The following is a 14,916-nucleotide window of genomic DNA, read 5'->3' as shown; positions in this document are numbered from 1 at the left end:
CCACTCCACCCATTGCTTGGCATGACTTGGTGATGTGAGGCTTGCATGCAGCTGTTCAGCCATGGAAAACCATTCCATGACGCTCTGACCACACAGTTACTGTGCTTACATTAATGCCAGTGTTTGACATTAACTTTTATTTTTCAATTTGTCTGATTAAATTAGTTCAGAGAATAAACATGAGCTGTGCAAGTGTAGCCACTTCATTCACTAAAACTGGACTAAAAGTTGAGTTGAAAGGTTGAAAATTAGTAAAATGTGAATAAAACTTTAAAAAATGTATCTAAAGACAAAGGCCAGTAGTTTTCAATTCCTCTCACATTCAGTATTACCGACTTTGAACTTGGTGTTTATTCTCCATGGAAGCTAAAGAGCATTACAGTACACACAAAGTTGTAGATTAATTTTAATGTGGGCAGTTTTGAGATTGACACATCCCCTAGGGACCATCTGCCAATGAGGAGGAGGACCCTCTCTGAAACGCTCAGACCCTCACCAGCTCCCACTTCTCCAGCACCCGTTCAGAAATAACTCCAAACCTTCCACCCCCACAGCTGTGATCCACCCCATACAGCTCCTCTTTCCCTCCTCTGTCCACAGAAAGCACAAAAACACAACACAAAATGAAAACAAATGTTGATGTAATCCTTTTTGATTTTAAAGTCGCATGGAATTACTTATGCAGTTACGCATCACCCTCACACATCCGCACGCACACACACACATTGAGTTATGGAACGCAGAAGCAGAAATGCACCGCACGGATGCCGTTTTTTGAAGGCACCATATTCTGCGATTGGTTGGAATATTGAAAGCGTTTCTAATTCAAAAGTTAGATGTGTTTTGATATAGCGTGAACATATAACCCCCTTACATTATCCGATTAGGCTGAGTGTTTTGCACGGTTGGTATCACTGCAGGTTTCATACATATTGAAATGGACTGCATATACATGGTGGCGAGCATCTTAATGCACTATGTATTCCACTCATGTCTTGCAGATTGAGGTCAGCCATGCTGAAACATTCTCTTGCTTGGTTTATGTCATGTTCTAGCATATTGGACTGTTTTATAAAGGCCTCTAGAAAGCCTTGATGTCATTTGTCAGCTATTGAGGCTCAGAGGCTTAGCTGGGACGAATAGATATTATTTTTATGTTTTTTAAAGTTTGAAGCACTCTTGAAGAAGCCTGGGCCTTATCTGTTTCATCAGACATCACATTTTTACATTGATTTTGAATATGAAAAGAGCTTGGCATTACATTAAAATGACAGGGCAACCTTACAAATACACAGCAGCACCAATGACTTATAATTCCAAGCATAAAAGATGGCTATTAAACTTTTTAAAGCATGAAAGGAATTATTTTTCCAAGCACAGATGTACAAAAGTAGCAGGGCAGGTGATACATTAGTGAATAATGTAACTCAGTATTCATCCGAGGTGTGTTCTCCCACCCTCATATAAGACCAAATTCCATTAAGAGCTCCAAATGTAAGAAAACCCTTATTGAATTAATCAGTTTGAGATTGGCGGCCAAGGAGAGGGTGCCATCTAATTTCAGTAAGCGGGACGCTTATCGGGCTCTGGCTAAATGGACAATATTAAAACAGCAGCCGGGAATAATGACTTCTGCCACTCAGCCGCCACACGGGTTTGTATTGAATGTAGGCCATGAGGCTGAAGCAAGGCTGATAATTTTATGGGTTACAGTTTCCTATTGGCTGCAAGGAAGGGGCTCTGACACAGAGCGTGACCTATTTCTAAAAAAATGCCCAGGGCTATATGTATAGATAGAATGGACTGTTATCCTTTTTTAATTACATTTTAGGCAGCCTTTATTCACTGGCTGTAAAAATACACATCAGTGATGTGGTGTACACCTCTGTCCTCTTTGAAAATTTAATAAACACCAGAAAGAACCATGTGTCACTGAGATGGGTTTAGTTACACCTAAATGATTACACTAAATATGGCTTAGTTTGCATTCCCGTACTAAATCAGCATGTTTATCTGTGTTTGTGTGGGCTTCCTCCCGCTTGTGTGGTAAGAATGCAACCTTTAATGTGTGTATATGTTGACCTCTTGCAGTCACATGCAAACCTCGACTCCACTCTCTACAGTAGATGATGGTGAAGGTGCCAGATCTGTTTGAGGTCTTGTATCTCTTTGTGATGTTATCATGATGTAGCACACTGTGACTGGCTCTCTATGGGAGTGTTTAGGAAAGTGGTTCTTAGTTCTTTGCTTACAAGCAAAAACAAACAATTTTTATTTTGAAATACAGCATTACTTACTGAAAGGGACTTACCTCTAGGTGACTTGTTTTTGCAGGTCTTAGTGCTTATTGTACCCCCACTTGCAGATAAAAATATCCATCCATCATCTATAACAGCCTCCAATTTTCTTGAAAGGATTTCCACAAGTGTTTTTGAGGGGAATTTGTGCCCATTCTTTCTGTAAAGCATTTCTGCAATCAGGCACTGATGGTGGATGAGAACGCCTGGCTTGCAATCTCTGCTCCAGTTCATCCCAAAGGTGCTAGACTGGCTTGAGGTCAGGGCTCTGTTCAGGCCAGTCAAGTTCTTCCACAATGAACTCATCAAACCATGTCTTTAAAGTCCTTGCTTTGTGCACTGGGGCACAGTCATGTTGGGATAGGAAAGGGCCTTCCCCAAACTGTTGCCACAAAGTTGGGAGCATAGCATTGTCCAGAATGTTTGGGTATGCTGAAGCATTCAGAATGGCTTTCACTAGAGATGAGGGGCCTAGCCTAAACCCCAAAACAGCCCCATACCATTATCCCTCCTCCACAAAACTTCACAATTGGCACATTGACTCAGACAGGTAACATTCTCCCAGCTTCAATCAAACCTAGACTCACCTATCTGACTGCCAAAACAGAGGAGCATAATTTGTCACTCCACATTTTAGGCAGACACAGTAGCCAGCGCATTATGTGGCTTGATGTTGGTGTTGGTCTTGATGTTGGACCAGGGATGAACATGTTCCTCTGAAGGAGACACAAGTATTACATGTTCAGCCATTATCTCCAACCATTGATAGTTAAGGGGGAGGGGTCACTCCTCTGTTTACTGTGTGGTGCTGAGGATTTTACCTCACACTGCTGTGGGAGCTCAGCTGAGTGAAAAAAATACTTAATGAAAATAAATTATAGACAAGTAAAAGTAGTGACCAGGGTATTGCCAGATGTAACGGAGTAGAAGTATCGGTTTTTCATCACAAATGTAACAGAGTAGGAGTAAAAAGTACTCTGCTCAAAAAGTACTCTCGGAAGTAGGATTTTCTTTAAATAACTAATCAAGTACATGTAACGGAGTAAATGTAATGTGTTACTACCCACCTCTGCAGATGTCTGAAATTTGAGATTGCATGGCTGGGTGAATAGAAAACTAGGGGTCGACCGATATTTATTATTAGTAGTTCATCAGTGGCCAACATTTGGAACCCATATGCATTTAGTATGACTTAAAAAATGCAGGTGATGTGGCAAATGTAAAACTGCATGATTAAAATATTAAGAAAAATAAAAAATTTAGCCCAAAGTCTATCTGCTTGAGAAACAACACAGCAACACAGTAGCATCAGAAAATCAGGGAGTGATACCTTACACTGACTGTATCATTGGTGCCCAGGCTTAAGTGTTAATTGGCTATAACTTATTTGACATCTAGCTAGTCAAATTGTGTTGTATACAGGACATTTTTTGAGACTGTTGAAAGTGAAAATAAAGCCAGAAAACACACTTTGCAGTGGAACCAAAGTAGCACACTTTTTGATTCATTACTTTTATTGATTATTGGTAAAATAAAGTGCTGATAATGATAATTTGCCAAATGCCAAATATCAGTTTCAATAATGGTCCATGCCAATGGTGTGTGAAAACACCAAATTTTCGTGCATTGGTATAAAACTTGGAATCTCTTCAATTTTTTTCTGAAAAACCAACAAAAACAGGCATAAAAAGCACATTCTGCAAGATTTTATTTCCCAATAGTAAACATTACACAGGTCAGTGTTTCTAATTAGCATACCATACTACAGGAAGCCATAGATCTACAAATACCAGTTGATTTGATAATCATATAGTCGATAAAGTAATGCAAAGAAATGTTGTTTTACATACACAGAACTCCTTATGAAAATATCCCTTTTTTCCACTGTAGTTTTGTTTTAGTAGATGCTCTGAGACATTTGACTCTAAAAATTTTGTCCATAAGTTGACCTATGTCCTTAAAGGAGAGTGTTTTACTGAAGGAAAGCTGGTGAGAGGCTTCATCATCCAGGTCAAACCCCAGATATAAGTACCACATAGGCATCCTGCATTCAAGGCACTCCCAACACTGAGACTGGAGACTGTTTTGATGCCAAAGAAACAAAGATGTTGAATTTCTCCAAGAGAGAGACGGCATAAATGAATGAGAAGCACAATTCAAGTGTAGGATGAAAATGAATGCATGCTATTCCTGTGTCTGAGGTCAAGATTCTACAAACATCCCTCTCCCAAGAGCGGTGGGGAATGATGCTGGGTTCAAAGCTCTGCACTAGCGTCTTGTATAAATCCCGGTCTCCTTGATGTTGGTTTTATTTGAGAGTTGATTACCCTCTGACAGGCTAGAATCTCTATGGAAGGGCACAAGGTCTGCTGGTTTTGATGGTCAGCCAAGGCATTTGTTTACAGACATGGTGATTCTTTTTAGGGGTTGGCTGTGTGCACCCTTGTGTGGCAAAGGAAAAATAACACTTTGGTGATGTGCGCTCATCTGGAGGTATGAATCAATATGCCTTTTGCTGTGCAGAATGTTCGCTTGTGACTCAGGCCCGTCTCTCCAGACACATCTGCAACCAGCACGTCCGATGCATCTGCCATCTTTGAAGCTCAGCATTAACACTGAAGAGGATCCCAGGATCTGACTCCCACACATTAACAGATGTACAACCACGCAGACACACAGCCAAACACAGACAGCGCTACAGTCAGCTTGTGTTAACAAAGTGCTTCCCACTCACTGGCCAATTTGTTTGATTCCTTTTTGCGCTTTCATTGTGTTGGAATTGATGTATTATATATTTATAGAGTGTTACACTGCAAACACGCTTTGTGTAATCAATAGAAGTTTCATATGATCTCCCAGCAAGTTGGCATATTGTCTGTTGACCCGATCCACAAAAGACAGACTGTGTGAAAGTAAAAAAACTGGACTTGATTCTCTTTGGCAAATGTGGTTATTCACAATTTGACCCCAGATCTAACTTCAATTTGACCCGGTGTGACCTTTAAAGGGCACAGACAGTGATTCAGCACGGACTCCTGTAACTCCTGCTACCATTTTTCTCTCTTCACTTTCTCTCTCTCCTCATCAGATTCCACAACAATGGGCGCATGCTGGATGTCTTTCAACGGCTCACAGCCAAGGAGGGGACATACTTCCTACCTGATGACCTTGAGCTGTCCAATCAGGAGCTGAGCTACATTGTGAAGAAAGCAGAGCAGTGGAGAGGCTTTAATGGGGAAAGGCGTAAGGTGAGTACCTCAACAACTGACTGTTAAAAGCATGTACAGCACAAGAGTTTCAGGAATATAAGCCAGAAGGTATAGGCCCTGTGTCCACTAACAGTGCTTATTGCGTGGGCAGTGCCCCAGCCTTTGAATATATTGCCAAGAAGACAATATGAAGGAATCTTCTCTCTGCAGGAGCAGCAGCTGTAGACCTGGAAAGTCTGCCCTCAAAATGACGAATCAAATCAGTTTCTCTGCCGACATTGTTGTTGACACAGTTGGTATCAGAAGTCCTGCCCCATCTTCATTTTAATAGATCAACAGTTTGGGGGGTAATGTGTTACAAAGTAATCTGTTATATTGTGTTAGTTTTGCAATCCAAGTAATAAGTTAGATCAGCCTTTCTGACCAGAGTGCCATGGCACCCCAGGGTGCCTTCAAAGTACTTTAAATTCAATCCAGAATAACAATTAATATGCCAATTATTAGCTATCCCGGCATCGTAATGGTCCCATATGTCCTTTTCCAGATATCATGCCAGTATCAGGGTTGGCAAATGAATAAGCTTATGATCAGTACACACTATGCACGAGCCATTCATTTTATTTTGCCCCTATTTGGCTGGTATGCCAAACATATCAAAGTGCTTTAGACTCATATAGCCATTTTGTTAAATTGTAGGCACTTTAACTCTTTTAAACAGATCAAAAGTAAGATTTATCTCTCTAATTCCATTACTTCACAAATACCTAAGTAGTCATAGGGACATCAAATGTTCTATTAATTATCAGCACATTTTGACTGGGGTGACGAGATTTTTCAAATTTTGAAACGGTGCCTCAACAGAAAAAAGTTTGAGATAGATAGATAGATAGATAGATAGATAGATAGATAGATAGATAGATAGATAGGTAGGTAGATATGCGCGTGCACTGTTTCTGTTTCTCTCCTACCTGTAAGCATGTAACTGCATGCCAGCTGAAAGTAAACACCTTGTCATTGCAAGTGCAACGTTAGTTCAAACGCCCATGTTGTATTGTTTCAATGGGGCATACAGTTTTATCCACAGCCTATGTGTAATACTGTACGCCTGTGCCTCATGTTCAGATTGTGAGCGTTTTAAAAATCCATAAATGTTTCCTCATGTATTATTCTAAATGCTACAGAGTGACAGACAGTGGGCCCTAAACTAGGCTGTAGAATGATGGTAGTCATTATTCAAAGACAGGCTTACAGTTGACAAGCAATGGTGCTGTTTGGAAAGTTTAACTTTTTTCAGTGCAGCAACAAAAAACAGTTGATGCCAAAGTGTACAGAAAATGACCGTTGTTAGCACAAAAACCATAGTTCTGGAAAAAGGCCTTTGGAGCTCCCTCTGCCAACTGTCTGCAGTATAGGTCACAATCCCTACCTTTTCCATATTAACAGAACAAACATGGGGCAAACTTTAAAATATACTACATGTCAAATAGTTTATTCTCAAAATTCAATCCCAGTATGTTTCAAGGCTTTACTTTACTGATAAGTTCAGTTATAACTGGTCACTGAATATAAAAAATAGCTTATATAATTTGATTAATAACTTTTTGACAAATGTGACTGTTACAGTGTTCTTCACCAGAATAGCAGAGTAGAGGAAGAACAACAATAGGAATAAAAATACCAACCCAAGAGTGATTCATCCAGAGGCATTGCATTTCAGCAAGAAAGGCAAGCAACTGTTTGGGGCCTCTGAGAGCTGACAAACTTTGGCTCAATCCAAACACTCTTTGCCCCTGCCACTTAGCCTTACCCTGAGGTTCTGCACATTTATGTCTAGAGCTAGGGTGTCCCAAGTCCCTCCAAGAATGGAGGGTAGAATGTAGTATTATGGCTACATGGCCTTTTAAATTGAGATTTTCCCGGGGTATCATCCAGACTGCCTTGCAAAATATTGGTAAGATTTTCAAACAACGACAACAATCTAAAATCATGATTTAATCTAGTTTTAATACATTTTGGTCCATTTGGTTTCAAACACATTTTTTTTATATTTAGACAGAATGGAAATGTCTGGTATTATTGTTGCTTCTGTTTAAAGTTGTTGTTGTATGACGAAGGGGTAGATTTCACCACTACCCCTCTGTTATAAGGAACAAGGGGGTACTTGAATTCAAGGAGTAGGGATAAAACTTATAAATGGGACTAAGCAATAGAACCACAGCAACTGTTTAAAATGTGCAAATTTTGCAGTGACAGTAGGAGTCCTCCCTAAAGGGGCCCCATCTAACAGCACTCACTCCTTTTGGGCTGCTGTGCATTGCAGGGATTATTCTGGTAAAAGTCTAAGCTTGTCAGTGAAAGTAACCAAAGAGGGCCTTGGTTTTTGACAAGGGCCCCAACAAACTCCGGAAACTCCACTTGCTTCAGTGACTCATGACCATGCCTTCATTAAACCAATACTGGTCAAGTTCCCCTCTGTCCAATCACAGGCAAGTAAGGCCCATATTTATTTATTCATTCATTCATTCATTCACTCATTCATCGATTTATTTGTCATGGGCAGTATTTAGACATTGTCACATCAAATTAAAGTGCAACTGATGCAACATATACAACATATACACAACTTAAAGCTATGGCTAATTTTAAGTTCCATGTCCCTGGTTCAGGGGGGTTTGGCTGCAAATGCCCCCTCTTGTTGACCACTAATATTAAATGCTGCCACTGTCAGGACATAAGTGATGAAATTTGTCAATAAGACTTATTTTTCATTTTAGAATTTTTTTTTTAATATTCAGCTTTATTTTTATACAGAGTCTGGAGGTTAGATTCATGAAATAACCACATTGCAAATGTTAAAGACTAGACTACAGTTCATAAATTTCAAAAGAAAAAGAGGTCAGAGGTGTAATCTGTGATTACAATATGTATAGACCCATTCAAAAAGTAGTCATGCCAACTGTTGCTCACCTTAGCTCTGTTGGCTTTAGCTAAAGCTAATGTAGATACATTAGCTATGTAGTTAACATTACTATGTAAGCCATTATAGCTATTTTAGCTTAAGCTTTAGCTAAGTCAGCGCTAGCAAACGTAGCTAAAACTAATTTAGTTCTGTAGTTACTTAGGTAACGTTGCTAAATTTGCTTAAGCAAATGTAGCTAACTGTGAAAATGTAGGTTCATTAGCCTAAGCTAAGCAGCTTTTTTACATGAGGGGTAAGGGGGCTCTCCAGTTCAAGGGGTAGGGGTAAAATTTTAAAATGAGACTGGGCCATAGAACCACTGCAGTTGAAATGTGCAAATTTTGCAGTGGAAAACCTCCTTAAAGGGGCCCCATCTAACAGCACTCACTTTCTTTGAGTCTAAATTTGTCAGGGGAGTCACCAAGGAGGGCCTTGGATTTTACCTTGGGCCCCAGTAGACTCTGGAATCACCACTTGATTCAATGACTCATAACAGTAAGTGTCTGCATTAAACCAGTGCTGGTCAATGCCAGGGACAGATCTCCTCTGTCTAATCAGAGGCTCCTATAAATGGCTCTCAACACATCACTAGTGCAGCATTGTTACAGGGGTATTTTGGCTTTAATTTTGTACTATTAAAGGAGATGGAGACTTGTCCATTTTTATGCAGAGTCAACACACACTGCAGCCTCCCCTGTCTCTATAGTCAGTGGACATCTCCTCAAACCCTTGATGATTAATTGGGCTAATGGATGTTTTCTTAACAAGACAATGGGTCAAAAGGCACAAGTATTAATTCTTAGAATTTCTGCCTCTTTATGGGGGCAATTACAGTTTGTTTCCTATAACCCCAGGGGAGTCTTTCCATTGTTGCAGATTTGAAGGAAAGACATTCTGGATGAATGTGATACTCTAAGGATTATATCTTATGGCAGCTATGATGCTATCACGTTATTTATACCTCATTTCATTTGGTCACTTCAATGAAGATATTACACCCTAAAAGGTATAGAATACTCTGATTTTATGTCATTACAATTTCTTTAGTTACATTTGAGGAAGCTGTGGATCCATCTCAGAGGTCTTTAGCTTCATTCTAATTAGTACAAGATAATTACTAAAACAGAATCTCGGTTAGCAGGCTGCCTGATTAGTCGGTGGAAACCAATTTCCAAAGATATTTCATTAAAGAAAGACTGCTCAATCAACACATACTGCATAACATAAGCTGTGCATGCTCTCCATGTGGACATCATGGTGTCACAGGAATGCATAGTTCCAGTCTGCATAATCTATGTTTTTAGAAACTGTAATTTCTTGACGTTGATTGGTGCAGGTCTGACAGCGCTGTGTCGACTGATGGTGATGACACAGTGAAGGGCAGTGCATTAGCATCTAGCCTGCACCCAATGTAAAAATCTTTGCATAGTGATTGAAAATGTGACTTGTTCAGATAAGGGAAATGGAAAACAGCGATCAAACTGCAGTCCCCTTTAATTTATTTTGTAGGTTTTGTTAGTGGCACACATCGCTCTGTGTACTCTGTGTTCATTAACTCCCATGCTCTTTGCTTGCAGAAGTTCATACAGCTGTAAAAGAGAAAAATAGAACCAGGAAATAGTTAGACTGTCTGTTTGTCTAATTTTGTTGATAATGTCTACCAGGGAACTTGCGGCAGGGTTGATCAGAATCTACTGGTGAGGTTTTCAGGTGGTTAATATTTGGAAACGACTCAAATCAATGAAAATTCAGCCTGCTCTCTGAAGCCCTGAATAGAAAAAGGTCATGTTGTAACTGTTTGCTCGTCATAGTGTGGATGTAGTTAGTCTTTATAAAGAGAAAGTAAACAGGTAATGACTTTCAGTAGGTAAATGAATAGAGCTGGGTAAGTAAATCATTTCAGTCATGGGTTATGTACTGAAAAGAGTAATATATAAGTAAGTTGGCATTAAAAAAATTAAAACCTTTTCGTGATTTGTTCTGCATTGGTCATATTATCCAAATAGCACCTAGGTAACTATACATCTTCCTTTGAATAACACTTTTAGCATGTATGACTCTACAGACTGATGATGTGCTCTTGAACACAAATTCAGTGTACCATAATGTGGATCTTTACACACAGTAAATGCTGTTATCTCTGATCTCTCATTAGTAGAATAAACTAGTTACAGTTGCAGACTGACATAGCTGCCTCATGTGTTCTGTCACTGAACCTGTTCACTCAGCACATTCATGTGCAACACTGGTGTGAAATCAGAAAACTTTCTTCACACTCCCTGATGCAAAAAAAAGTTAAAAAAAAAAAAAAAAAAAAAAGATTAAAAACAAAGCTAATTTTCAGTCCTTGTCCCAGGTTGAGAGGGATCTGGCTGTAGACTGCATCTCTCAGATGCCCCCTTTTGCAGACCACTACTGTGAGATGTTTCTGTCAGGACAGAAGTTATATAATTTGCTGATACAATGTATTTGTCATTTTATATCTATATCTATATCTATATGTATATCTATATGTATACACAGTGCTTAACAAATTTATTAGACCACCCTAGCCCTAACCAAAGTAAGGTTTATGCCACAGCTGCCCTAAATTAACAGCATTGGTAATTACCAAAATAATTTTTTATGTTTCTGCAATGGTTAATACACCAATATGTAGAAGCTCTTTAACCCAAATGATATTTTTAATGCTAAAATATAATTATTGTTATATGATTAATATGTCAAATTATAGTTAATTACTTGCATTCCTGAACAGAAAAACGAGTTTTAGTGGTTGAATGTTATGCTTGATTAATTTCCAACTTCTCAGAGAAGCCCAGTGACCTGGCTCAAATTTGGGTGAACTCAGTTTGAAATCCCTCATTCCTGTTCAAAATGGTAAAATGTGGAGAGCTCACTGAAAATGAAAGAGTCCTAATTAAAGCACTTCATGATGCTGGATGGTCTCTGAGACAAATATGACAGGTGGTCTGGCCCAACATTGGCTGGTGGGAAGTTTGCCTGTTGTTCTTTAACTTGCATAATGTGAGCTCAGTGTTCACTATCAGCGGAGCCAGTTGTTGAATGAAACCCTTGCTTTTCTTTTCTTCCAAGAAAAGCTTCAAGTGTGGTTCTGCACTCTTTTTAAAATAAAGGTAATGTGTGTATGTGGTTTAGTGGTGGTTGTGTCATAAAACAGACACATCTTTTTTCTAAACATAAAGGAGCAGGAATATGCCTCTACTTGACCAGCATTTTATTATAATTCAGTGCAGAATATAAAAAGTGTCTAATGCAGAACTGACCACATACGCTGAGTTTAACAGCTGTTTTCCTGTACGTCCATGTGTTTAAACACACATCTTGTAAGCCATAATGGAGAGCAGGCCTGGCTCTGAGAGGTGACTACACTGCTGCTAATGGAATGGTGATGGTCCTGTTTATTGGGAGAAAATTGAACCTCCCAATGTTTGGAGACTTTGAGAGAAATTAAAGCCCCAAAGTTTGTGATTAAGAAAATGCTTCATTTAGCCGCTGATGGCCTCTTGCTGTGGTGGCTCTGCTAAATCATCCTCGCATTACTGCATATCTCCCTCCACAGCAACAATTACAGCCTACTTCATATTGTCCCTAATTTACTGTTATTAAACTGATAAAATGCTAACACATTAACACATTCTCCTGCATGATGAAAATTTAGGGTTATTGCATTTCATGATTTTTACATTATTCAAGTCGGCCATTTTTCATCCAAATAAGATGGGCTTTGCCATTATTCCATAATTATTGGAACAATTTCTCCTGTGAAAAGGGTCACTTTCCCACCTCAGCAAAGACATATCCCTATTAAACTAATTTGCCTACATGCAAATTTTTGTCACTTTTCCCTCATTAACTATTTATCATAGACAGGAAAAAAAATATTCATGAAGCCAAGCAAGGGAGCAGCCCGACAGAGCTGAAACTAATATTTTGCAACTCTAATGATTTTTTGCATCCTTAATTAGATAGAATAAGGTTGATATGATTAGGTCAGGATGTAGTGTTTTTCATTAAAAATACATTTCAGAAACTGTATTCCAAATGTGCCCTTGCAATTAAATAATGAATCCGACGCATTCCTTATTACGGACCCAATTAATATCAGAGGCAAGGGCGTAATTTTAATAACAGTGGGCCACGAGGCCTTCATTAGCCGAGTGAGAGAAAGAAGGGATGAGGAGAAGGAAAACAAGGCACAGAGAGGAGCAGCAGCAGTCTGATATTGAACCAATTTTACAAAGTTATTGAACGGCACCCTCTTTAAAGGATAAAGTGACATTTTCAACAAACCAGATGTAGGCCACGCAGGGACTGAAAATACCTCTTGTTTGTTTTAGGCTCATTTGATGCCAGTCGTACATCAGGTGCAAGACAAGGAGGCTGAAAATAGAAAATCACTTAGAGAATCACAAATGGAGGTCTTTTAAGGTTAATCCAGCACTTAAGGAAGGTTATATAATGCAGCAATAATGTGAAACATATTCTGCAGCAACCATTAAAGTAATTTAAGAGAAATGTCAGCCAGGTTTTTCTGTGATTGACCATCCATTCCATCTAGCTTGATTACAGAATGTCTTGTGTCTTTTGTCCTTGTCTGCAGGGACACAGGAAAAAGGGGAGCTGTGGATGTTGCTGAATCCCCTAAAATCAGATACAGTTAAAACCATGAGGTCTAATAACCCATACACTTACACAATTTTTACCCCATTTTATGGGATATATTGATATATATTATACTAGCACGTGTGACTGTTTTTTGTCAAATATAGTGGTCTTTTTCTTGTTTACAAGTCCTCATGCAGACTGATGCAACTTGCAGCAGGTTGGAGCTTTTCTACCATCTCACACATTTCAATTAGGAGAGATTTACAACAAGTGAATAATTAATTTTACAAGTTTGGAAATAATTGGAAAAGTGTAATGTCTTTGACAAATAGACCATTGTGATTCTTTATGGTCTTGAAGGGGTAGATAGGCTGACAGCAAGGATGGGATGCAGAGGGGCTGGACATGGACACTGATGAGCTGTAATGGAGGTAGCTGGGGTGGGGTAGATGTCGCAGTGAAACAACAGACTGACTGAAGAGGAGACAACAGCGGAATGATTGGCTCAAGAGAGGCCATGGCGGAGTGGGATTGGCTCAGATTCTCTACCCACTTCAGTGAGTAGACACAAATATCAGCTCATTACCAGAGCACAAAACAGAACAGGCAAAGAGGGAAACGTGAATATATATATAGGGTATTTAGTTAAAAAGAAAAACACGGGAGTGCAGTTTGTGTTGAAAAAACTTCTTGATTAAGAAATTATTCCAAAATGATTACAGGAAAAAAAGGTTTCACTCCAAAATCTAGAGTAAAATTAAGCCATGACATCATTTTATAAAAATACACTGACTTCCAGCATGCCTGCTTATCTGTCAGACATCCTGCCTGCTATGATGGAAAAATAATAATGTAAAGATAATCATTTTTACACTTAACTTAAAGTAGACTCTAATTTCAGTGCATTATAGAACTAGAAAACACATGTTTTTGTCTACTCACAGTTTTAAAAGCATCAGAAGGGTCTCACTGTCATAATAAAATGGATTTCACTATAGTGTATGAAATGCATAAATTGTTAAGATAATATAAGTAAACCGAACAGCAAAATTATTCTGATCAATAAAAACTAGAAACTGGCTGCACTCTGAAACTTACAACTCAACAAAAATCTATCCACCGCTGCATCTCCCTCCAGCACTGAAACAATAAAAAAATTCCACCTCCAATAACCAACCTGCAAATAGCCTATTATCATCAAACTTGTAATTTTCACAAGGCAGTCATAAAATATGATCTCATTTTCACTTTCTCCCCAATTAACTTTATATTATAGATCCATCCATGCCATATGATTATTTGAGTCACTGCATGGTTTGAATATTACACACAGGTCAGCAGTAAAAAAAAAAAAAAAAAAAAAAAAAAAGCAAAATGAGTCAAGGGCTGATGAACCTGTGTGTATTTTAATTTAATCTCAGGAAGGAAAGAGAAAGAAGAGTTTCTGACAAAGAGCAATAGCCTTAAGTGACTCAGCTGGTTAAAGCTCATGACCTGCCAGATCAACTCTTTTATATATCCATTGCATTGACATATTTCACAATCATCTGAGAAAACTCCCATATCCATATTCCATTCCTGGAAGAAACAGGTTGCAGACTGTGTGTACTTTACTGGTTATGAGTTGTGTGCACTGATCTAATTTTACTTCTGATTATTGATGTTTATTTTATTAGTTTTGAGCTCAGAATTATTGTCATTATGACTTTAGCCATGTATGTAGTTTACATCTCAAACACCAATTTGTTGTATCTGGACTGAGCTTGCTGGTATGTCCTCTAGAGGTATGGGAAGGTATAGTTACAAGAACTTTTGTGAGGCA

At 38.8% G+C, this 14,916-nt stretch overlaps 1 protein-coding gene across 1 annotated transcript in view; it reads left to right on the top strand.

Annotated features, from left to right (window-relative positions):
• Positions 1-14,916, top strand: part of ofcc1 (orofacial cleft 1 candidate 1) — a 198,188-nt gene that overhangs the window by 110,689 nt on the left and 72,583 nt on the right. The window contains exon 21 of the mRNA XM_041814710.1: positions 5,386-5,545. Coding sequence (XP_041670644.1) covers positions 5,386-5,545 — 160 coding nt within the window. The remainder of the gene's footprint in view (positions 1-5,385; positions 5,546-14,916) is intronic.

The sequence above is a fragment of the Cheilinus undulatus genome, linkage group 19 (genome assembly GCF_018320785.1).
Source record: "Cheilinus undulatus linkage group 19, ASM1832078v1, whole genome shotgun sequence".
Classification (NCBI taxonomy): domain Eukaryota; kingdom Metazoa; phylum Chordata; class Actinopteri; order Labriformes; family Labridae; genus Cheilinus; species Cheilinus undulatus.
The sequence above is the reverse complement of the archived record's forward strand: the minus strand, read 5'-3'. Positions and strand labels throughout refer to the sequence as shown.